The sequence below is a fragment of the Haliaeetus albicilla genome, chromosome Z (assembly GCF_947461875.1).
Source record: "Haliaeetus albicilla chromosome Z, bHalAlb1.1, whole genome shotgun sequence".
NCBI classification, from domain to species: domain Eukaryota; kingdom Metazoa; phylum Chordata; class Aves; order Accipitriformes; family Accipitridae; genus Haliaeetus; species Haliaeetus albicilla.
Window position 1 is genome coordinate 42361768 of NC_091516.1, and position 24255 is coordinate 42386022.

The window sequence follows — 24255 nt, forward strand, 5'->3', positions numbered from 1 at the left end:
CGCCCCCCCCCCCCCCCCCCCGCAGGGCGAGCGAGCGAGGGAGAGGGAGGGAGGAGGCGGAGGAGGACGAGGGAGGCCGGCTGGCTAGCTGGCTCCTCGCCGCCTCTTGTGTTTCTGCCCCCTTCCTGGCCCTGCCCCCGGCCCCTCTCCTCTCGCACCGGGGCTCCGCGCGTGCGGCGGCGGGGGGCCAGGCCTCAGCGGCGCCCGAGCAGCCCGCGGGAGCCCCGAGACGGGCCTGGGCCGCCACCTCCGGAGTAGGATGTCCCGACATGAAGGTGAGCGGCGCGGAGCGCCAGGCCGCGGCGGCGGGGGCGCGTCTCGGGGCCCGGCCCGGCGTTAGGGCCTGGCGCGGCGCCGTCTCGGGCGGATCATCATGGCGCCGCCGCCGCCGCCGCCGGGAAGGGGGCCCGCGGAGCCGGCGGCGGAAGGAGGCCTCGGCGGCGGAGGGCGGCGGCCGGGCCCCGCTCTGCAGTGTCATGGGAGGGGAGGCGGCCGCGGCCGTTACGGCCCGTCTCCCCGCGCGGCCTGCGGCCGGCCCGGCCGCCTCCCCCGCCGCCCCTCCGGGCGCGGCGCCGGGGCCTGCCGCCGCGCGGGGCCGGGAGCGGGTCGCCGCCGGCGGCGGGCAGTTCCGTTCCGCCCCGCTCCTCCGCCTGAAGGACGGGCGGAGGGAGGTGCGGCGCCCCCGGCCGGGGTGGGCGGTGGCGCGGGGCGGCCTGCCGACGTGTCGGCCACCGCGGCGGGTCGGGCCGGGCACGGCGCCCCGGGGCGGGGGGCAGCGGGGAGCCGCGCCGGGAGGGCGGCCTGGCACCCCGGGGGAGCTGACTGGGAGCGGGGCCCCGCTTGTTGTCGGGGGGTCGGGGAGAGGAGCCGAGCCCCGGCGTGGGGCGTGGGGGGAGAGGCGTGCGGGCGGCTGGCGTGGCCCTGCCGAGGGGCGGCTTGTGTGGGAGCTGCCCGTTTTCTCTCTGTTTCGTCTTGTGGCAGAGGAAACCGGTGCTGGTGTAGTGGCATGTTTTGAGGCGTTAAGAGAGGTCATCAGAGAAACGCGTTGTGTGCGTTTGCCCTGCTCCCGCTGTGTGTTTACCGCCGTGGGTGAGTTCGGTGGGTAGTTCAGAATTAGTCAAAAGGAGCGGGATGGAGAGAGAGCTGGAAGCTGAGAAAGGAATTTCGACAGGGGGAAGATGGGTCTGTGAAACCAGGAGAGAAAGTAGCTTGATTTTTCTGCCCTTTCTTATCAGCGGGTGAGGTGCTTGGACTGGTGTTAAAATACTGTGTAAAACCGGGGTTTGTCACCTGGAAGGATAACTTTCTGCCATGTTAGGAACTTAATTCAGCACCTGTCTCCATTTGCTCTATCTTAGCTAATTTCTCATTTCTCTGTTTTACCTAGTCTTAAAATGTTTTGACAGAATCGTTATAGGAGAGTTCCGTATTTGTGGCTGATAATGCTGGCTTCTAGTTGGTAGCTTGGTGCTGGACAAATGGATTTTCGGTGTGCCGTCACAGTATTTTGCAGACTTCTTGTTTGTGCAAGTATGTGTGCTTCTGTATCAAAGAACTATCTTCCCTAAAACCCCTAACTTTTTTTTTTAAAGTTAAAATTTTGTAGGGGTATCAAATTCCATCTGTCTTCTTTTTCCACCCCCCCCCCCCCATGTATTTTCCCAAGTGGGTGGAGATGCTGGATTTCTTTATGATTAAAGATGGAGTTTATAACAATAGCGAATGAAGTGAGCATTGATCACAAAGTTGTTGTAAGTGATGTGGGATTATGCAGTCTGTAAGTCTTTGCTGTGATGCATGTATCCATGATACTCTCTTTAAAGTACAGTAGTAGAATACAAGCCTTTTCTAGCTTGAACAGGTTAAAATTACGGAAGTGATACCATGTGTTGTTCTTTAGTGTTTATAGTGGTAAGTGCATGGGCTGTTATAAAAGGTACTCACATTTGCTAAAAAGACATTTCAGTCCTGGAGCAGCCTTTTTGTTAAGACAGAGGAAATCTGAAAGTAGGTTTCCTTGTAAGTATGTTTCTGATGGAGGCTGTATCATACATTTTTCTATTGTGTTAGGTTCTTTTTGTAGTAGGGAAAGTTACATTCCCTTGCTTGCCTATTTGTTGATATTTTTAGGAGTGACTGTTAACAAAACCAGGCTTAATATTCTCTTTCCAAAGCAGATTCATCAGTGTTTGTTCCTTCTAGACATGCCTAGTTAGAAAAAAACCTGTCTGTTTTTCTTGGTAAGTGAGTGTGAGTTTTGGTAATTCTGTATTGTGGATGTAGACTCCTCAGGTGTGTATGCGCACACATGGCGTGAGTGAAACCATGAGAACACTGTGAGAATAAAAAATATCTGTCACTGTATCCTTGTGATATTTTTATTAAAATTATGGTCTGTCTCTTAATTTCTCAGTGATTCTCCTCTTCACACTTCAGATATTTTGGTTTAGTCAACTTTAGTCACAGGGTTAGAATAACTCATATTAATATGGGAGGTATGCTTTTCCAACTTCATGGAAAAGGGGTTTGGACACTTAATTCTGTTAGAAATCTGGAAATCCTTGGAAATGAAATACTAAAAGTAGTTCTTGTTTCAGATCTGTATGGTGTCATTCACAGCTGACAGGTTTTTTTGATCCAATGTGGCTAGTTTGGGAAGGGTTGTCTTGGAAGAATATGGTATAGGGAAAAAGCAAGCTTTAATCATGTTTAATAACTGGTATCTTTTCTGTGTGTTTCCTTTAAAATGGTTCATTCTCTAAGTTACAAATGAGATTTATTGATTGCTCCTGACAGAAACTGGATGCTGTACCAGTTTTATGATGGAAAAGGATGTCTCTGGAAAGGTAAATGCTGGAGATGTTGGAATTCTCAAAGTCTTGGGACCTTAAATAGGCCATGAAGCATCTCATAGAGATTTAAGCTTAATTTTTTCCATCGGGGTTTCTGGACTGTTTTCTTTGGTGTAATAATCCATAAAATACAATCTGTTGTTTAAAAAAAAAAAAGAGAGAAAAAAGAGCAATTGTTATCCTTCAGAAAAAGTCTAACCACAGCCTGCTTTTTCACTGTGCTCTCATCTCACACATGAGCTTTGGGCTCACGTTTCTCCTGAATTCAGGAAAATGGGCACAACTAGAACATGAGTTATTGTTGCTCTTTTTTGAAATCTTCATTTGGTATTCAAGAGACTTTGTTGGTAGTACTGTCAAGAGTAGCTGTTAGTGTTTATCCACCTCTTGCTATTGCTAGTCACTTCTAATTTTTCAAAGCCATTATTGTTCTGTGATTTGGTGTTAAGAGACTAGCTGTTCTCTGCCTTTGGTTTTCTAGAATGCAACATGAGGTCGTCCCCTGGTCTTGGATTTCATGTTGTTCCCTTTATAGGAGTGACATGCTGTGTTTCTCTGGGTTAGCCCCTCTGTTGAGGAGTAGTGGTGGTGTAATATTTGGCAGCCTACAAGGAGTGGGCAGGTAATTTTTGTTATTCTCTAGAAAGTATACCAGAAGGTATTCTGCATATTACAGATTTTCTTTCTGTGGACATGCATCTGGCAATGATTCTCTCACATGGCGGTAGATACCACCCAGGACAGCAGAAAAATAGAGAATCACAACTTCCAGTAATATCATTAGAAGACCATTTTTTGCAACTTCATTTGTGAAACTGGGTTGCTGCAGCATTACTGATCATACAAGGGCCTGGCTTTCTCTGTCTCTCACACTCTGCACCACACTCCCAGCCTCAGTTCCATACATTGTTTCTAATTTTTGCTAAGGGATGTATTCTTTAAGCTTTAAAGAGCTAGCAGCAATGCAAGTGGTGGTTGTTTTTGAGGGTGCCCATTTGTCAGCATTTCTTATGAATCAGCAAAGCTCTGCAGTTAATCCTAGTCCCATGTGAAGTAAAGTTGTGAATGGATGGTGGTAACAAACCTAGGAAGGGAGAGCAGTGACTGTCAGGACCATGAGTTTCCAAATGTTCTCTGCTAGCTTCAAGCTCCTTGTATTTGAGGGAGCTGGAGTCTCAGTGCTCCTTTTTTGTGTGTGTGTATGTATAAATGTCTTGCATAGAGATCTTTAAATCAAGTGCTTCTTTGTAATAGAAGGGTAAATAAGCACATCTTAAAAACAAATGCACAGAACTTGGTCTTTGAAATTCAAGAAATCCTAGAGTTACACTTGAATACAGACCAAGCGCTTGAAAACAGCTAATGTAAGGGTAGTGTTAGCTCCAGTCTTCTAGCTGTACAGTGAACAGCTTGGGTGCCTGGGCTGTTGACATTTTCTGTATTATCATCATACAAAACATAAAACTTTATCCATAACAAAATTTTTGAAAATATTAAAAGCAACAGTAGTTTCTGCCCATCATAATTATGCAAGAGCTGTGTCATACTTGAGCTGTGGAAGGGTACTACAAACTCCTCTCAAGATAAATAACACTTAGCAGTTGATGTGTAACTTTTAATATTTCATGCAGTGTCAGTTGTAGAATTGCCACTAAATGTAGAATTAATCTATTTTTGCATGTAAAGCTCTTAGTTGAGGTAACAAGAATACATATTTTTCATACAAAGTACTCAAAATACTGTTGTGGTGAAGTATTGCATTTAATAATGAAATATGCATCTGTGACACCAGTTATAACTTTCTGCCTTCTGATGCATTTTAATATTTTGCTTACATCTTCTCCCAATGTGGAATTTTTCTATTCCACAATGCAGAATAATCACAAATTTTTTCATATGTTGCTGTTATTTAGATCTGTTTTGTAGAAAATAAATCCAGATAAAGTTGGACGTGTAATGTAAAACAATGAGGTTTTTTGAATTGCACTAATACTGGAATCTGACAAAGCGTTTTCTAACTATGTATGTGAAAGTATTTCATACTGTTGTTAGTTTTACCCTATGGTAGCATATTAATGCATGTAATTACAGGTGTTGTGCAGTATCTGAAAGTGAGTGTGATAATTTAACTAGTGAGAGCTGTGTTTAGGACAAAAAATATTCCTGTTAAATGTAAACAGCTGCAAATGTGATTAGAAACACTGGAACACAGTAATTTGCTTTATTATTAAACTTTGCTTTCAGTAAGAAACTGAATCATTTAATAATAAAAGGAGCTGGACACATCAGTGATATTTTAACTGGCAAGATACGTGCTGGTTTTGAGGAAGCTAGGTTTTCATTTAAAAAAAAGGTTTCTGGCTCTGATGATTTGGGAAATACACTGTGTGTGAACCAATATGCTGCTCTCCCTGCAGAGTCTGTGAACAAGGTCCTCCAAAAACGTGTAAAGAGAGACCATTTTTTCTCTCAGGTTTGTGAGTAGTAGTAATGCCATGGATCAAATATTCTTTGGGAAACAGGAGAAAAAGATTAGGTTTAAATGATTAGTGTTGAAAGGTCAATAGCCAGTATCTTAAGCAGAAAAACTGGGATGGAACTGTGATACTTTTAGCATTATTGGCTGGGGGTGAAAAGAGAAGACAGTGGTGATATAACTCTTCCAAATGTTTGTCTGAACTAGTGGTGACTAGAAGGGATCAGGGGAAGAGAGCCATGCAAGTTGCTTGAGCGGTACTGCACAAATAAAATTCGTACACATTAAATAAAACAAAGAAAGCTTTTCAAGTATCTTTGCATGTTTACATTGCTGATAACATTTGAGGAAGAGTTGTGGGTGTCACTGTTCATAGGTGTGTCTTTGTTGTTGCTTCAGTTACTGTTGAGGAATAAAAAAACCTGAATAGTGACATATAAAAAGTGTTAACTATATTCAAGAAACTGCTGGACAAAGCAGCAGATTGGAAGAACAGTGCTCAGGAGTTGGGATGTGCCAGAATTTGGTTGCACAGACAACACTAATTCAACCTTCCTTGAGTATCTGCATTGTGTAATTACACAGCTGCGTATTATCTATTCTGTATCACCCCTGCCTCTCTTAGGGTGTGGTGTGCAGGAAGGTTTTGTGTGTTAGACCCCTGTTCTGTGGGACTGTACAGCAAATGAGCACGTAGGCGGCATTACAGGAAGAAAGGATGGTCGAGGTGTTGACAGTGGAGTTTTGTTGTGGAAAGCTGGATCGACCCTCCTGCAGAGGGTCCTCTGCTCCAGAGTTATGTGGACTACTAGGCAAATCACTTCAGCAGGAATTCACAGGTGGTTGTTAGCTGTTTGCTCCTTATGTTATGAAGGCCTGATTTGGGATTTGGGGATCTGAGCATTCATGACTGCAACTGTAGTAACTGAGCGATAAGCTTTGAAAAACACTTAACTCTAGAAAATCAAAGATTCTGAAAAATCCATCCTTTGGCATCTCAGATTGGGCAGCTGGATGCAGTGGACTTGCAGTTTTAATCTTTACATGTCTTGGTTTACCTCTATTTCAAGAGAAGGAAAATACTGCTTAGAAGTGCTCTCAAAGTTAGTTAATTGATATTTGTGCTACACTGAAATGCTACAGAGGAATGCTTGCCGGGAAAAGGCAGTGCAGAAATCCATAGTCAATGCAAATTTTTCAGTGTGTGATACATAAAGGCTCAGACTGACCAGTGATGATAAAACAAATAGACTTTTTGTTTACTGAACACTGTATGCCCTGGTGCACTGAGTGAGGTGGTATTTTTTTTGTAGAAAGGAATACAACTGTGTTAGATTGCATTTCCTATGGATTCTGGTAATTGATTGATAGTAGGATGCATATATTTTAATAAGAGCAAAGTTGGGAGTTTTCATGTTTGGTTGTTTTGTTTTTTTTTCTTGGAATCACTTGGGCTAAATCTTCCACATCTAATGCATTCTTCCCTCTACAGGATTAGAGCAGATGAGTGGATTTGGTACCTGCAGGTACTGAAAATGCAGTCATAATGGAGAAGAGGTATATACAAGCTTAACTATAGGCAGCAATGTTGCTTACCCATACAGAAACAGCATTATAAGGCACTGTGAGCAGCTGTGCTGTTAGTGACTCAGGACACATGTGAGGGGGAATTACTGCATGGGTGGAAATTGAAAAGGTATTTACCTGAGGCTGATATGGAGAGGGAATCTGAAAGAAAGGCATCATCTATGCAAGAGTCTGTAATCTCCTTTTCTGAATACAAGAGGATATTTCATTAATCGAAGGGGGTGATTAAAGCTTAAGTGCTTTTTCATACAGTATCTAATGATATTGTGGAGGATTTTTTCACTGAAGGGTCTTGAGGCTACCTAGTACCCAGATTAAACAATTAAAGCTTTGGATTTTATCTTACACTTTATATTCCAGGTCTCTCAACTATTTCAGATTTGAATGCGGCAGTTGAGTATCTCAAATCTTACGTCCCGTTTGGTTCCTACACCTTTCTCTGAAGCATCACCTGAACACCTGTTTTGAACTTACTCCTATAATTTTTTGCACATATGATCCTTATGGTTATCCACATTTTTATGTCTGCATAGCATTATTACAATTAATTTTGATACAATGAAGTAAGAGCATTTTGAATTCAGTGTGGAGCACAGAGACAAACTCATTAGTTCCACTGTTTCAGAATGTGTATGTAAACCCAAGGTTTCAGTTTAGAGCTATTTAAAAAGTTTTATTTGGCTTATTGACATTTACAAAGTTGGTAAGTGAGGTTAGTACCAAATGAAAATTGTGGGGCATCATCATAGAATTGTCTTCAGCTTTAATATGATTTTTATCACTCACCTAACTGATCTTCATCCATAGGTCTCAGAATTGTATTTCAAAGGTGTATGCAGGTGATGGCTTGATTTCTGCCACTTGAAGTCATTGGTTCTAGTTTGGAATTAATTTTAATGTACAGATAGAAGTTACTGGAGCCTCCAACATACTTGGAAATTCCACTCCCCCACCCCCAGGTTTGTTTTGAGAATGTAGTTTGAATGAGTGTTAGGGGGAGGATGGATTTGTTTGATGGATTTTTAAATAATTTTTAATGTTAAAATATTTAAATTTTTTTTAGGCTTAGTCTGTGATATGCCTTTGTACAAGAATTCCTCTTTTCATTGCCCATTTGTGGCTCTGCAGTGAATTTCATGAATATGTTAATTCTATCTGTTGTGATTGCTTTATCTGGATCTTCTAGGAGACTTTATCTAAAAGTTAGCCCATTTTCAATTGGAGACCTGGGTAGAGCTTTTTTGTTACAATTAAACAGGGAACCTGGACACAGGAGACCATGATGTCTCTCCCATTTGCACGTGGGAGATAAGGTAGAGATTTTATGTCTTGCCAGAAGACACTCGGGAAAGTCTCCTAAAGATAGGAATTAGTGGTTTTGTACTCCACTGCAGTAAGTTTTATAGATGCAAGTGCATTCTTCCAAATTTTTGACTCATTGGGACATTTCAGTGGCATATACTGTTTACAGCTATCATTTCATACAGCTTCGCTATAGTATTTTAAATTTGTTTTAATTTCAGTATTTACATAGATTTTCACATTTTTATTAAAATACTATTGATCCTGTTCCATATTTGATCTGGATCATCCCGCTGTCATCACTATCAAAATCCAGCTGAAGAAAGACATTAATTAAAAAAAAAATGGTTTTTTTTAAAATACATTGCACAAGTAAGATGAAGCAACAGACAAAGGTTAAAAAAAAATAATCATAATTCCATTTTTTTTTCTTACCTCAGGTCAGATTTGGTCTTCCCCCATGACCTCTGCCACTTCCTGGTGCCAGATTCTTTTTGGGAGGCAATGTTTCTTGTCTTGACTGACAAGAGGTGCTGTCTCTGGTAGGATAAATTATCTTCTTTGCTTTCCTTCTTTTTGTCTTTGATCTCCTATCTTTCACCCTCTTCCTTCCTTGTCGTTGTTCTTCCTTCCCTTTACTGTGCTTTTCCTCTCCTACTTTCCTCCTTAGAGAGCTCTAGGGTGGGATTTTCAAAAACACCTGGGGAAACTGTAGACCCATATTGGGTTCAAGTGCAATAGAAGTTTAATGCCTGCCCCTGTAAGCCGTTTTGAAAAGAAAAGCTCTGTTATTTCTTGGTAGCACAACTAGCCCTCGCTTATTTCAGAAAACAGCTGTTGCTGAAAATGTTTTCAGGCAGTGGTTTCTCTGACCTGTTACAGAGATAGATTTGTGTTTTGGTTTTGTTAGATGAGACAAGGTGGCTTTAGTATTGAAGATTTTACTTACTAGTCTAGGTTATGACTGATTAATTCTTTAATTATTTGTTCAGGAGAGTCACTGTTTACAAAACTATTCAGTAACACTTGATTCCTAGTGTTAAAGGATATGTAAGGTCTGACTTCTGTTAGCTTACTGATATTAAAGCAGCCAGTATTTTTGGCTGAAGGCAATTACTATTGGCCAGCTCTCTTAGACTGCGTTTACCCTAAAAAAATTGAAAGGATGGGATAAAGTCTTTATACATAAACAGTTAGTGTAGAAATTAGTGTGAATTAGTGTGACAGATGGGATAAAGTGGTTTGAGAATATCGATATTCATATTCAGGTTGTAATTTTAAACCAATTTCTAAACAAATCCTGCTCCTCTGCAGACCAACAGAGTTGCTCTCCAGGTGCCTGATAGGATGGCAGGAACTTCATGGCAGCTTCTGGAAGCAAACACCTGGGCATGTGCGTAGAACAACATTAGAATTACTTGGAGGCTGAATGGAGGCATCCTGGAGGTGGGTGGTTGGAGAGCAGTGCTGTGAGCTGTTAAATAAGTGATATGTGTGGATACCTATCTCAAGTATCCTAGCTCCAGCAGCAATAGATCATACAAGATTTTCAAGGTCAGAAATGCATTAGGATACAGTCATGTAAGGACTTCTTGTGTGATTGTCGGTAACTTCTGTCTTTACTTCCAAATAAATAATTCTAGTAAGAAACAACATTCAGTTTTACTGGTAATACATTTTTTGCATAACTTAGCAGTTTGTGTGTGTATTAGCTGTATATGCTTAGAAATCGGTGTTCACCTGGAGTGAATCTGAAACTGCTGGGAGTCTGACTATAAACCTTTGTTGTTTGGTCTTTCTTTTGAGATAGTTAGAATGAAATTGACTGAAGAAGTCTGTGGTTTGGGCACAAAGGTTTGTCTGTGCTCAGGATACTATCACCTTGCTTTCATGTCAAGAAAGTAAATGCTTTAATTATTGCAAATATTCGCATATGTTTTTAATGTAGGCAGTAACAATGAGATGTGCCTAACACAAACGGTGTTTAGTGTACAGATATTATGTATATATCAGTATGCAAACTGAGGTGTGGATTGTCTCTGCAAGTGGAAAATTTCTGTCAGGAGAAGCACCTTGTGGTTCACAGATGAAATTGGATCTGTGAGAGCAGCTTCACCAAGAGTAGTAGCGGTGGAACATAGGTTGCAACTGGACAGACATAGTCCTACCACTGCAGTTTCTAAAGTTTCTTCTGACTTTCTCTTTACTTTCCGAAAGTGAATAAGGCCACTAACTTCAGCACCTGAATTATTGTTAGTCCAGAGTAGACTCTCTCCCTAAACCTAGCTGTGGAAAGTGAGGTAGGATTGGGAAAGAGAATTTAGGATGCCCTTGAAGAAAGACTAAGCTTTGCAAAAGTAAGCTGTAGAGATGTGCGTAAGATAGCTCATATGATCTTATTCCATACCTGTCCCCTGCTATCGTTTGTATGGTTCTGATAAAATGAAATTATCAGTAAGTGTAGTTTAATCTCCAGCTGGAAGTTGGTTACTTCTGCTGTAAAGCATGACCAATTTTTTAAAATTGTTTAGACTTGTATTCGTTAATTATACTAATTAGATGCCTTACAGATTTAAGAAATGGAGTAGAAACTGTGCAGAGTGTCTTGACTAAGGAGGAGGTCAGATAGATTTCCCAGTTCTCTTCTCCCTTGGTTATATTCAGTTTTGGAAAACTGCGAAGGTGAATAAACCTAGTTGCCCTCCTGAATGCAGAAAGAATGGATGCTGTGATCTATGATCTGCCAGTATCTTCTCCAAGGTTGTTTTGGCGTAAGGCCTGTGAATTGCCAGGCAGGATCTGAGAACATACCAAGTGTTCCTTATTCTGGAAGACTTTTGTGAGGAGCTGAGAAAAGAGCTTGAGATTTTGCTACAGAAGAGTGGCTTTAAAAGTGAGGATTCCTTAGAATAATTGACTATTATTAGTCAAACTTGTAGTTGTAGAGTTTGCTATTGATAACATTCTTGTGTTATTCCAAACTGCTGTCTGAAGTTTATTTAGAAGCAGAGGATCTGCAGGAAGCAAATTCTCAAGTTTAACTGATGATGTCACATTAAAAAAAAATAAATGGAGGATTTTAATAGGTTTTGGGGTTGTTTTGTAGTCTATGATGTTATCCAGCTCTTAAGTATTGGATCCAGCTACTGAGAGGTGTCATTCTCATATGTCAAAGCTCACTTAATATTTTGTTCCTGGAAGCATTAGGAATTCAAGGGATCATAGAATCATTTAGGTTGGAGAAGACCTTCAAGATCATCGAGTCTGGCCACCAACCATGCCCACTAAACCATGTTCTGAAAGTGACCAGAAAGCTGAAGGAGCAGATTGTTGAGAATTACATGCCAGAGTACAGCTATCCAGCCATGAATAAAGTACTTTGGGGTGATAATTGAGGTGCAGAACTCCAGACTCTGTAGCTTTGAGGAATACAATGATGTATTTTTTCAGAGCAAATATTTCATGTCAGCAGCTGATGAATACTGTTCATAGTGCTTGCATTAAACTTTGTGTTGAGCTTCTTCCAAACCTATTCTTCCTTTCTTGTAATGTTCTTACTCACAAATTAATGCTTTTGAAGAAATGAGACACTTTCTTAGCTTGTGTAATATGACATTGCACTAAATGTCCCTAATCTGTAAGATGGCACTGCGTGCATGCTCTTTCATAGTGCTAAGCATTTGGAGATCTTGGCAGTGCATAGCAATTGTGAAGGTCCATACTGCAGTTTCTTCCAATTAATCCAGGAACTGTAGAGAAGCTGCTGGGACTCTGAGGAATGTCTCTCAGAAATGAGAAACTACAGAGGAAATAGTTTGAATGATCTGATGACCTATATTCAAGTCGAAGCAGACCTTAGGGGTAAAGAAGACTAAAGAAGCTGCTTGTAAGTAACAGGATTGTGAATCCTTTTGTTTTCTTCCTGCGGCAATTGTAAGGCATCTTCTAATTGTACACAAGAAAAATGGACTCACTATTGGCTGTACTGTAGGCTCCAAGTTGCTGTGTTTGGGTCTGTTGCCTGTACTGAAAGATGTCTGCAAATCCCCAGAAAGCTTCAAAACTCTATATTTTATGTGGACAGTATTTCAGATGCAGTGTCATATCTCTTTCTTTCTGAAAAATTAATGTAGAATTGTAAACTTTGGGAAGGCAAGAGGCGCTGAATTGCTTCTGAGTTTTATTGCTCTGCTAAGAGGTGTGTCAGTAAAATAAGGTAGCTGCCAGCTGTCGCACATGCGGAAGAGTCTGGAAGGAAAGTAGTTAATGCTTACTGTTTCCTGTAGGACCTGATGTGTTGTAACAGTTGATAGAGAGTTCAGAAAACCTGTTAAAATGACAGTTGGCTTAAAGTTGTACCAGGAATGTGGACATGCTGTTCTGCTGAACGGGCTGAAGGTCTCTCTTCGTCCCTGCTCCCCAGTGACACCACCTTGAAGACTGCCAAGGTAAATGGATAGAGTTTCACGCTTATACCCAACTTCAGTTATGGGTATCTGTAGACTAGAACACTGTGTGCTCTTTTGATGGTAAAACTGGTTGCATGTTTGACATGTTCCCAAATAAAACTTTAGAATCCAACATGGTGTACAGTAAGGCAGTCTTAAAAAAAATTTATGTTTGAAGAAGGTACTAACTACAGAATATACAAGTATGACAGTGAGTGTTTTTGATCATAAACATCTGAGAACTTGAAATAGCTGAGCAGTTTAGTGGACGAAAACTACCTTTCTGTGTGGAATTCAAGCAGAGTCCAGTAGAAATGGAGAACAGAGCTTATAAGTTAGTCTGAAAACATAAAGAAAAAGTTGTGGTTTTCAATGTTATGAATGCACTATGTCTGTCCTTCCAAGATGCATGAGGTAAAACAGTGAAAATCTCTGGTCTCTCCCCCAGCTTCATTATCTGGGGGTTTTTTCAGTAGTATCTTTATATTATAGCACTCAATTATTTTCCAATAGGCAGATCATGTAAAAACTTCTTTCAATGAAGATTTATCAGATTTGTTTGTACAGTTGATTTTTCTCTTATCCTTAAAATCCTGTTCTGTGCATTTTGCAACTGCAGCATGACACCTATGTAGTAGTGAGACCTAATGGGGTTTGATGCTCCCTCTCCTTGTTTCTTAAATTATGAAGTGAGGTATGTTTTGTCTGTTTTGATAAAATGCTGTATTATTAGGCACCTGCTTTATTCTTGTAGTTCACCAAATAAAGAAAAACATGTCTATAAATTGCTGTCTGTTATTTTCATTTTAAAAAGCATCTTTTTTTGTTAAAGCTCAATTTCCAAATTTTTAGAACTCTCTGGGAAATAAGATTTTTTTTTTGTAGTTCAGTCATTAAATTAGGTTCCTGTACTAAGTATTCCTCTGCAACTGTAAGTTTCAGACTGTTTCCATCTGGCTGTTGATCCTTTGTGCACATGCAGTTTTCCAAATGTTTTTGACATTGTTTAATTCTGAATGTCTTGTTCGAGAGCGAGGCTGAATGACTCTGCTATGCAGAGTAAGGATGAAGGACTGCAGAAGGCTTTTTTCTGAAGCAAGGTGATGGGAATTGTGATACCTGTCTGACTCTTGTGGTCCAAGTTAGAGTGCTTGGCAATTTGCTTCATTAAAATTTAACGTGAGGATTTGAGAGATCTGACTTTTGGCAGGATAGAACAAAAATCCCATTTTTTTGTCTTTATTCTGCCTTTTAGTGTTTATACCTGCAACAAAACAGCTATACTGAAACCACAGTGATTGTTTTGTTCAGAGTTGTTGTTTCCCCCTCCAGTTGAAAATAGGTGCTCTAAACAGTGACCTTAATGTATCTTTAGTTTCTGTACAGATAAAAATAGAGATTGTTTTTTCTCTTTGAAATTGTAGGTGGCTGCTTTCAGTTCTAGGAATAAAAATGAACTCTCCCTTCCTGTCCTGAAATTTCTTAATATGATTGGGATTTTATGGCAGAATAATAGTGAAGCTGATGAACTTGTTTTTCATGTTTTTACAGTAAATTGATCCCTTGTTATCTGGTTTGACAGACTTAAAATTTTTCATACTTGTCCCAAGTGATGCTTTCCTTTTTAGTGTGTTGGATTGAAAATCAAGTTTTGTAGGGGTTTTCCAGAGAATCAGGTTTACTTTGAGGACAGGTTTGAACAGAAATATTTTTTTAAAGCAGTTCTTAAATAAAAAGAGTTTTAAGAGATTGAGCTAATTACAGTGAAAAAAACTTATTAACTGTGATCTGTAAACCAGTAATGGCTGTTAGAGCTTAGTGATAGATTGAAAGCTATTTAGGAAAACTATCTCATCATTTTCAAATAGAGTGGTTAGTAAATTAATCTGAAAAGTAAGTTGGGTAGATGTGTAAAGGAGGGATGAGACTGTCAGGGAAGTGTTCAGAAGGTAGTGTTCTGATAGTCTTTGGTTCTTTATGCCTATGTGGTGTAAGAGGAGAAGAAAAAAGAAACTACAAGTAATAAAGCTAAATGAAACTCTTCCTAATGAAAGAAAGAAAGGTAGGCATTTGGTATGGCTGGCAAATGGCTGGGTTGCCAATCCAGGGAACATATTAGCAAAGAAGTATGTGCCATGGAGAATCCGAAGGAAGGGGAGAGGAATGGAACAAACTCAAAGCCAGACCGAAATAGGCATGAAACCTTTTTTGCTTTAGGTTACTGCATTTCCCACAGCACTTTTCTTGTGTAGCTTTCACATCATAAGCAATTGTAGCTTCTGCAGGCATGTTACCAGCTTGAGAATCTGTTCGCCGTAACAAAGAGTGGGAGTAATAGTGTTTGCCAAGGCAGTCTGTTTATGTTCATAGTACACAAAATGCCTGAGAAAGCCCAGGGTAGAACACTACTATTACTTAAATGAATATACTGTAGGTTTTTAACCTCCTGTTGCCATTGTTTAAATAAATTTTTGTTATTGTTGTCTTGAGTTCAGAGAAACTCAAGTATTTTTACAAGTTCCTAGACCTCTTGTGGTGTTCAGGAAGGATAAATTTCTTTTATGCCATTGTGGTGCCATTCAGAATGGTGATTTTGAAAGTAGGCTGTAAGTTTGAAAATGTTCTTGTGCTCCTGTCTGTAAACTTAGTTGGGTGACAGGGAGAAATCTAGGTACGGCTGCCAGCTGTGTATTGGACATCGCTGGTTTCTTTAATGAAGAGGAGAACCACTTCTTCTTTCCCTCCCTCTCTCAGCTGCTTTCTGGATGTGTTTTCCTGACGTGAAAATTCTGTATATTTCCAGACCACCTTGTGCAAGTCTTTACTGTAAGTCTTGGCTGTCGTGAGACATGAGTCTCATACTGTGAGACAATCACAAGGCATTACTGCAAGAGCTGGAACATTTGCTTCATGAAAACTTTGTCTTTCTCTTCTACCTCTCTGGTTGCCCAGCCTGTGCTGCCTGGTTCCTGCATTGCTGCCTGTGTTAAATCAACCTCTTCTCTGTGCTGCAGGGGAGAAAAGCTTGCTGCATTTGCCTGTTTGGGGAATGTTTTAAGTCTAAGAGGGTCGGGAGTGAGTGTGACAGTGCAAAAGGAGGTAAAGCTGAGTGTGTATTCCAGACACCAGAGCTATGCATAGGGTGTACCTAAATAGAATACTTAGTTTCTGCTAAGCTTTTTACAAAGGTAAGAGTTTACAAGGAAAAACTGATGAATTTTGCCTCTGCCGGGTATGTTATGATGTTTTTCCCTTATCTGCCTGAAACAGTGGCTCATAGAAAAAGGAGTGAAGACTGTTGAGTCTTCAAGCACTTTAACTTCTACTCTGTTGAGCTGTACTACTCAGTTCTTTCCCGTGCCTGACTGGACATGTCTTGTTCACCTTGTTTGGTTTTCCTTTTTTTTGTTACTTTTATTAAATAACACACTCAATCAAAATAAGCAAAGGTTTATTTTCTGAGAAGACTACATCTTAATTCTTGCAGGGCTCAACAGAGAAGCACCAGTTCTTCTGTTTAATTTATTTTCTCAATGTTTCTTCATGTTTCTTACACCTACAAAACTCATTTTTGTGTGATGTTCTTCCCACCAGCCCAATTCTCTTTCAGTTGGTGTTTGCCTGGGCTGCATCTTTTTGTTTTCTCTTTAATCCTGAAAGAAACTCAGGAACTTGTTTCTGTCCTATTAAATGAGAAACTTTGCCATTGGTTTTACTAGATACAGGATTTACCCCAGTGCTGTTAAAGTTATTTTCTTGCCCTGGCACTGTTTACAGCTTCCTCAATTTAAGTATTTTTCTGTTAATAGAATTCACATGCTGTTTGCCATTTTCCAGATTAACAGAGTTGTTAAGTAAGATCGTGACTGGTGCCAGTGCCCTTTGCTGCCACATTACAAACTTTTTGCACTCTGATAAATGTGTTGCGATTTGTTTAATTTTAATGTGTTTACAGTACTCTAGCAGGCTTTCATGTTGTGATGGTTTTGATGGTCAAATTAAATTATATTAATTGATTTATAAGAGACATGTGAGACAGAGTATCAAATATTAAATTAGAAATCCATATCTGCTTGATCAAAAATCCTTGCAATGTACACCATTTCTAGTTATACTTTAAATGTCTTAAACAAGTCTGGGAAAACCGTTCACTAAATCAGTTCTCATGACAGGTTAAGAATTCTGCTGGTTTTTAAATGTTTAAATATGTTAAATGTAATTCTCTATTCAGAGAAGATACTTGACATTCTTTGTTGAAAATTTAGAAGTCTGTGGTACTCTGAATGAAAACATCTTTGTGCTGTAGGAGGCCAGGATTTAAAAGTGTAACCTAGTTTTCTCTGAACTTAAGGAACAATTAGTGAAGAGTGTGATCGGGATATGAAGCCTAGAAAACACTATTTAGATTGTCAGTATTTAATATGCTTTTTTGGGGGCTAATATATCTGTTTGTTTTGTGGTGTTTGCAGTAAATTGTGAAAGTGATAAAACAGAAAATAGAAGGCATAGCAATACTCTTCTAGGAGGTTTCAAACATAATAGCTGTCTTCAGTAACAGTGGATTTATATTTTGCTAAACGAAATTCCTTAGAAACAGGGTAGGCTAGTTAAAAAATGTGTTTTGAAAATTGGTCTCCTGTAGCTGCTTTCTCATCTTATCTGAAGGAGTTTCGCAGGACTCCTGTGAACTTGTTAAAATCCTTCTTACGCATCTGCTTGCTTTCTGTATTTCGGCACAGGGATGTGCATTATTTTGTCTGTCCTTTCTTGAATGTAGACAAGTTTGTTCTCTACTACAGAAGATTGGAAGGTATTCTACCTAGGTTGTCAGGAAAGTTGGGGTTTTTTGCATCATAGGCTCTATAGTGATTCTTGATAAAATGATGTCTAGATAGTAAGTCCAGAGTTTTCAGAAGCCTCTAGAGCAGTTCCTGGTTTATATGTGTGGTGTCCGAGCAGTATATCTATAGAGATGGAAGAATCTGTGGATTTGTGTGTAAAATCTTTACAAAGAAAGTGATTTTTATTGTGTAGAGAGAATATATGCTTAATATTGGCAAGAATCGATTGAGATTCTATGTGTGTGCTTGTACAGAACCTGTTTTGGCCTGTTTAAGGTTGGAGTACGTGAGCAATATTTAAACCTCATCTTACAGATGTATTTGTGTACTGTCTCTTTTTCAGTGATTTGGTACTTGGGCAATGATATCTGGACAGTGATCAATAAATTAAAATCCCATCAATATTGTTTGGCTGGAATTTTTTTGAGAAGATAATATTTAAAAGAAAGTTGCTTGCAGAGGGTTTACTAGTTGGCTGTTATGTCATCCATCTGGGGTTGTAAGAAAACAACTTCCCTCTTTCAGCCAGTTTCAGCTAAGGTGTAGTGAAACCACCAGTGTTTCTGTTATCTATTTTTAAAAAATTAAAATGTTCACTTGGTGTTTATATTTGCATTGATGGTGGCAAAGTTGTTCTTGGACCTGCTGTATAAATGTCTTTGGTGTCGTGGGATGCCATCTACTGGGCAGTATGATGTATACATGAGATACATAGAACCTGCCTGTGAAAGTAGTAAATACTGAAGTGAGGTGACTTAGGAATTTTTTTATTAAGGTGTTGAAGAACTGCAAATACTTTTGTTAGTGTTTCAGTATGTTTTTCAAAGGAGTAAAAACAGCCCTACTTGTTACATTTAGATATTGTGGCCTTCCTTTCAAAGTTGCATCTGGAGAAGAGATGTTGAGTGACTTTTTCAGTATTCAGTGAATTTTTGATAGTGTTTTAGGGAAATATAAATGGTTGTAATGGCAGTCTTGTTCTTTGACTGATTTTAGTACTAATTATTAAAATAATTTGTGTACTCAAATAGAAATTGATGGACTGACTTTTAAAGGTTACAAATCCAAGTTAGGAAGCAGCAGAATGAAGCTAACTAGAACAACTATTTCATCCCTTACACATAGGCATTAAGATAATAAGTTTAATTACTTGGCCAGATAATAGTTTGTGTCTGGGACACTCCTTCCTGACTGTCTCTGTGCACAGGATGGACTGCTCTGAGGGTGAAATAGAGCCATGTATTTTATTGCACATCTGGAACAGAGGTATGAGGCAGTCAGCTGTGGGAGATTCTTGTTGCTGTGTCAGAATTGGAAGGGATGACGAATGAATGAATTGGGGGATTCCAGAGAGAAAAGGACAGTTTCATGGGAAAGGCAGGTAACTGTTGCTGTGGGGAGCCATCTCTCCTGCAGGATTCCTGCATGGTGTTGGGCATGTTTTGCAGTGCTTACTAATTGCTTGTCCTGATGCCCTAGATGACTGAAACCGTTCTGTGTGTAACTTCCAGAACTTGGGGTGTGAAAGCAAAAATGGAAAAAGTCCTTTTGGTAGCACGCTGACTGATGCTCATGTGTTAGGACCAAGGCTGGAACTTGCTGGGCCAGCAGTACTACTCCATTCTTTCTTAATAGACCAGCTCTAGACAAGTAGCAGACACTGTGCATGTGGGCTTTGTGAAACTTGTTGACAACAGGGAGATGACAAGATTCGGGTGCCTGTTTTTCCTCCTGCCTCTCCAGAGTCTGGAGGAGTGCTGTCCAGAAAACAAAAGCCTCTTTGCCCTTCTGGTCTAATGTAGGCCTGATTCCCTCCCTTTCCTCCCCCCTTTCCAATTCCAAGTCAACATCATCTCTGCCTGCAGCTTTAATCCTGCTAGTTCTTTTTGCAGACATACTAGTCTGGTTGCTGCTTCTTCCACTCTGCTATAGGAAGATACTGCATGTTCAGCCCTGTTGCACACAGGATGTGTGAGGGGATGTAGCATTTTTAGTTACTTCAAGGGTATGGTGTGTGAATTTTCTGTTCAGCACTTGGAGCTGCCAGGGTGATGGAGTATGCTCTGTGTTGTAGGTCTCCTTGATGTTTGTTTTCACAATCTGCTTTACTAAACATGTGAGGAAAATAAACAAAAATCAAAGTTCTATGGTTTGGCTGAATTTCTGGTGAAATTTTCACAGAAAGAAGAGAATTTTCTGTTCTAGAAATCAGGCAGTAGTCTACATTATGAGATGAGGCTATTAAAGTGAGAAACATTCGGCATTTCTCTTTTTAATGTTACCAAATGGCATATATTTTCCTATCTTCAGTCTTGGAAACAACTGAACTACTTAAGTAGAACGTCTTGCTTTAAGGCCTGGGGTTGCCATGTGGTCTGTGGACTACAGATGAGATAGCTGATATCCAGCAAATTTATTTAAAAACAAACCAGCCAACCCACTGAAAGAGCATCTTATACTGAAATGTATCAGATGCATATTGAGAGTATTAAAGTGTTACTTATGCTCTTCAGAATATAAAAATAAAATTGAGTACATGGGTTGCAACCTTTTGTACCACAAAAGAGGCAGCACAACTTCTTAATTTTTACTTGCATGCTTAAGTTGGGGTTTTGAAAGGTAAGAAACCTTAAAGTTTGTCTAGTCCCCTTGAAATTCAGTGTGGTACTCTTGCATGTAATTTTGTCAGCCATTGAAAAGGGTGAATACATTTAGTAGTTCAGTCCTTCCTTACGGTAGGAAGAAATGCTTCAGTAACTGGCATTTTCATTCTGACAGGATAATCATGTATTTATGTTGGACATTAAAGAAATTCAGTGATCCTTACTCTGAGCACTGATGAATTAAAAACAATACCGAAATTACAGGCTGGAAGGTTGTTTTTTGGACATTTAGCTGCTGACAGGAATGTTAAATGGTGAAACTACCCATGAACCTAATGTCTTCCAATGTGTTGCTAAAACAAAGGAGTTTAATTCTCAGGGATAGCACACAGACTAAATACTGCTCTTGGGAGCCAAATGTTGCTGTCTTCATTGTTTGAATGCTTCAGATGCAGGTTTCCTATGTGTTTTAAATGTTTTCTAGTGATTAGTGGATGGCACTTTCTCTGAAACTTCTAAAAATTAAATGATACACGTAAAGTATTGATAAAGCCTAGCAGCTCACATTGTTTGATGCAGGAACATATTCCAGTGTCTCTATATAGTTTATCTTTGACCATATGTTCTTAATAAGAAAAAAACCCAACCCTGAGTTGTCCACAGTTTCTCAGGTCACTTTTATCTGGGCCAGATTATTGGGCTTCTAATATTATTCTGATTGCCCATAGTATCTGAGGAGGCCCAGTGGGGCAAAAACCGTTTGCTCTGTTACAAATGGGCGTCTAATGGCTTGGGCTGCTCAGGACACTATAATTGATGTTACCTTAGCTTTGTTTGTAATTGTAAAAACAAATTAATCCTGATGTATGTAATATTTGAACTGCATGTCTGTCCAGTGTTATTCTCTCCATTATGAAATCAGATCATGTGCTCTTTTTGGTGTCTCTGTTAAACCCAGGAGAAGTTGCTTTCATTTTAGTTAATTCCTAGCAAAAACAATTCTGTGTCATAAGACCAAATTATATTTGGCTATCAGGATCAAAGTATGAAAGGTGTTGGGGAGGGGCATTTTGTTTTAAAAAAAAAATAATCGCTATTCAGCATGCTATATATAAAATGCTTGTGTGATAATATCTTCCCTGAAGTAATTGGCCTGTATCAGGTGAAGATGTGGGATGACTTGACATCAAAGTAGTGAGAATTTTTCACTGAAGCAGTAAAACATACTTTGTTAATGGGACCGTTGAGTATGTCCTGATTCATATCACCCAAAATGTGAAGCTGGAGAGACTGAGACTATTGATATTTTGAGGGAATACTGCTGAAGAAACTTTCAGAACTTTGAAGTTTGGTAATTAAAGTGACTGCCAACCCTTTAGGCTTTTAGCACAATGCTACCCTCTAGTGGAACATTGTTGCATTAAAAAAAACTGTCAGTGAGCAACAAGGTTTTAATTAGACGCGATAGACGTTATGTAGGATATGTGGGTACTTGTACAGCAATAATAAAGTTGAAAAACATGTGAGGAAGCCACTTCTATAATCTATGATAATGAAATGGATATTTCTTACTCTGATCATTCCAAAATCGTTGCTTTGCAAAAGGTGAATCAGAAGTCCTCACTGAACAGCAATTCATTTGGGGTTGATAGAATTTCGTTCAAGGATGCTTTTAAAGTCAGTAGTGTTTCACGCAAGTCGGAAGTGTATGCTGAGTATCTAAATCCTTGTCACGCTTTGTTTGGGCTGTTCTTTTGGTTGGTTGCTTGCTTTTGTTCCCTGCTTCAAAGTGAACCACTCCAGACCATGTTTTCTTCTTAAAACCTGTGATTAATGTGGATGCATTCAGTTTAATCTGACATTCTTCAATCTGTAGCATACTTACTGTATTTGCAAATGTAAGGTAAATGCAGGGAAATGTTGGATAGACATCTGGTGAAAGACGTGCTGTGTTCGACTGGAATATGTTATCTTTTAGTGTTTGGGGTTTGTGCAGGGAAAAGAAATGAACTTCTGGAATTTCAGTTGATGTAAAGATTAAAATAGAGAAAAATTAAAACCAAATCAAAGCTTTCGTAAGAAAATAAGTGTTTAGTAGAAGGAATAGAGTGGGAGGAGATTATTTGCTTGGGTATTTCAATTTCCAGATCCCAGGTTGGATAGATGGGTGGGGGTTTTAGCTGCCAAGTAATAGGCTTGAAGAAGAATGGGAAAAACTGTAACAGACTTGACTTTAAGACTGTTGTAAAAGGAAGAATAAGTGATGTAACTTAAGGAAAAGAGGTCCTACTGAATTCGGGGGGGAGATCTTGGGATTTAGGCATGGGTTTAGCTCCCAAACTGAGGCTTTTAATTTAATTATCATTTTCCCTTTTGTGGTTTTCATTCTGTGCTACACAAAAGGATATAAAAATAACTTGGTGCATCCCCTGCTGTCAGCCTGTTTGTTGAAGGCGAGGATGTGGTAATTGTGGCAAAATACTAACCTTGAGAGATGTAGAAAGCATGCTGCCCCTATAACTTTGCTGTTCTCTTGGTCTGACTTCACCAGCCATAGTGATGTGTTATACTGATGCTAGTTTTTGTGTTAGAATGAGATTGTAGACTTTCTGATAATTAATTGTAAGAAGCAAAATTCATCTCTTGTTTGAAGACCTTGTACATTTCCACTGGAAGTGTTCTGAAGTTCTAAATACAAACATTCTGTTGTGATTTATGTTTGGCTGAATTTCTCTGAAGTTAGTATCACAAAGTGTTTGAGGGTTGCAGTTTGGAATGATATGGAGAAGTATTAGCATAAAGAAAACATGTAAATTAAAACTTCTTAAAAAGATGTCTGTATTCAAGTAGGAACAATCTAGATGTTTGAGAGGACGTGTGACAGGAGGAGTTTGACTGTTGCAAAGAGCCTTACATCTGCATTAAATCAACTGTTTTGAGCTTAAAAGAAAAAAGTGGGGAAAATACAGCTTACTGGAGGATGGTGGCTTAATATTTCATCTGGAAAGCTGTGTCTGACAGACCTTAGGTTAAACTTGTCTGCTTATTTCAGTGTGATGTCTAACTTACTGATCAACTGTTTTCTAGAAAGTTTAGTAGGCAACAGAAAGACTTACAGTGCTTCCAGTAACTAAGAAGTGGTTTCTGTATAGCATGCATTGTTGGGGAGATAGCAATGCTGCATAGGTAAAATTTTGTAGATCTCTATATGGAAAAAAAGCAAAGAAATCAACTGAAGCAATGAAATTAATTCCACAGAGTTAATAAGCAGGTATTCTCAGTGTCTAAATCATCATGCACTCAGTGTCTAAATCATCAAAGGTTGTTACAGATCCTTCAGGGTTTATGGATGAAGCTTCAGAGAAAAGCATGTCAAGTGAGAGATTTTTAAAAAAAACAAACTTCGAAGGTAGTAACAGGGCCGTCCTCAAAATGTAGTTCTTCTAGGCTATTAACAAAGAATTTTTGAAATATTTTCTTCTAATATAGTACTCCATATAGAGTGATGCTTTCAAAGTAGATACTGAGTGAGGCAATTAAAGAAATAGCCTCAGTATTCATCTACGCATGGTGCTTAGACATTAGAAGTGATTAGATAATACCTTAAGCTATCCCTGTAAGTAAAGAAACTAAAGGAAAAGAGAAAATTTTTTCCACTGTTCATCTAAATGTGATGATGAAATTGTTTGAATAAGTAGACATGTAAAAGAAATTACTTATTGTTGCATTCCTGTATTGTGTGTGGTAAAGCTTCTGTTCAGACGCTACAGAGCAGAGTAGCACAGTAAAAAATTTCTGTAATTAACACCAGTCCTCTGGCAGTTAGACTTAAAAAAAAAAAAATAGGGAGGTGGCTAATGTGAATATTTTGTTCTGGCAGTTCTATTTCTCTAAAGTTGTCTGTGTTCATATGAAGCTATGAGGAACATGTCTTAGCTGATGCTGAAAGAGGATGTTCATAAAAATCCTGTCTTTATTGTATACACTGGTTTCTTTTGTGGAGGTCCTTAATTTGCTACTGTGATTGAAGGAAGTTTGTGCTAGACTTGACAGATTACAAGATGATGATACTTCTGCACTAAACTGAATAACCAAGAGGGAACTGAAACCATGCAGAGAAAAATTAAAACCTTTGGAAGCTATAAA

At 39.4% G+C, this 24255-nt stretch overlaps 1 protein-coding gene across 3 annotated transcripts in view; it reads left to right on the forward strand.

Moving 5' to 3' along the window:
* The first annotated feature begins 6 nt into the window (after positions 1-6).
* Positions 7-24255, forward strand: part of KCMF1 (potassium channel modulatory factor 1) — a 54072-nt gene continuing 29823 nt past the window's right edge. For 2 of the 3 annotated variants that reach the window (XM_069776355.1, XM_069776356.1), the window contains exon 1: positions 7-275. In XM_069776355.1, the coding sequence (XP_069632456.1) occupies positions 260-275 (16 nt within the window). In that variant the 5' untranslated portion in view covers positions 7-259. Of the gene's footprint in view, positions 276-8657; positions 8760-24255 lie in introns of all 3 variants that reach the window. The other variant, XM_069776357.1, reaches the window with a different exon arrangement.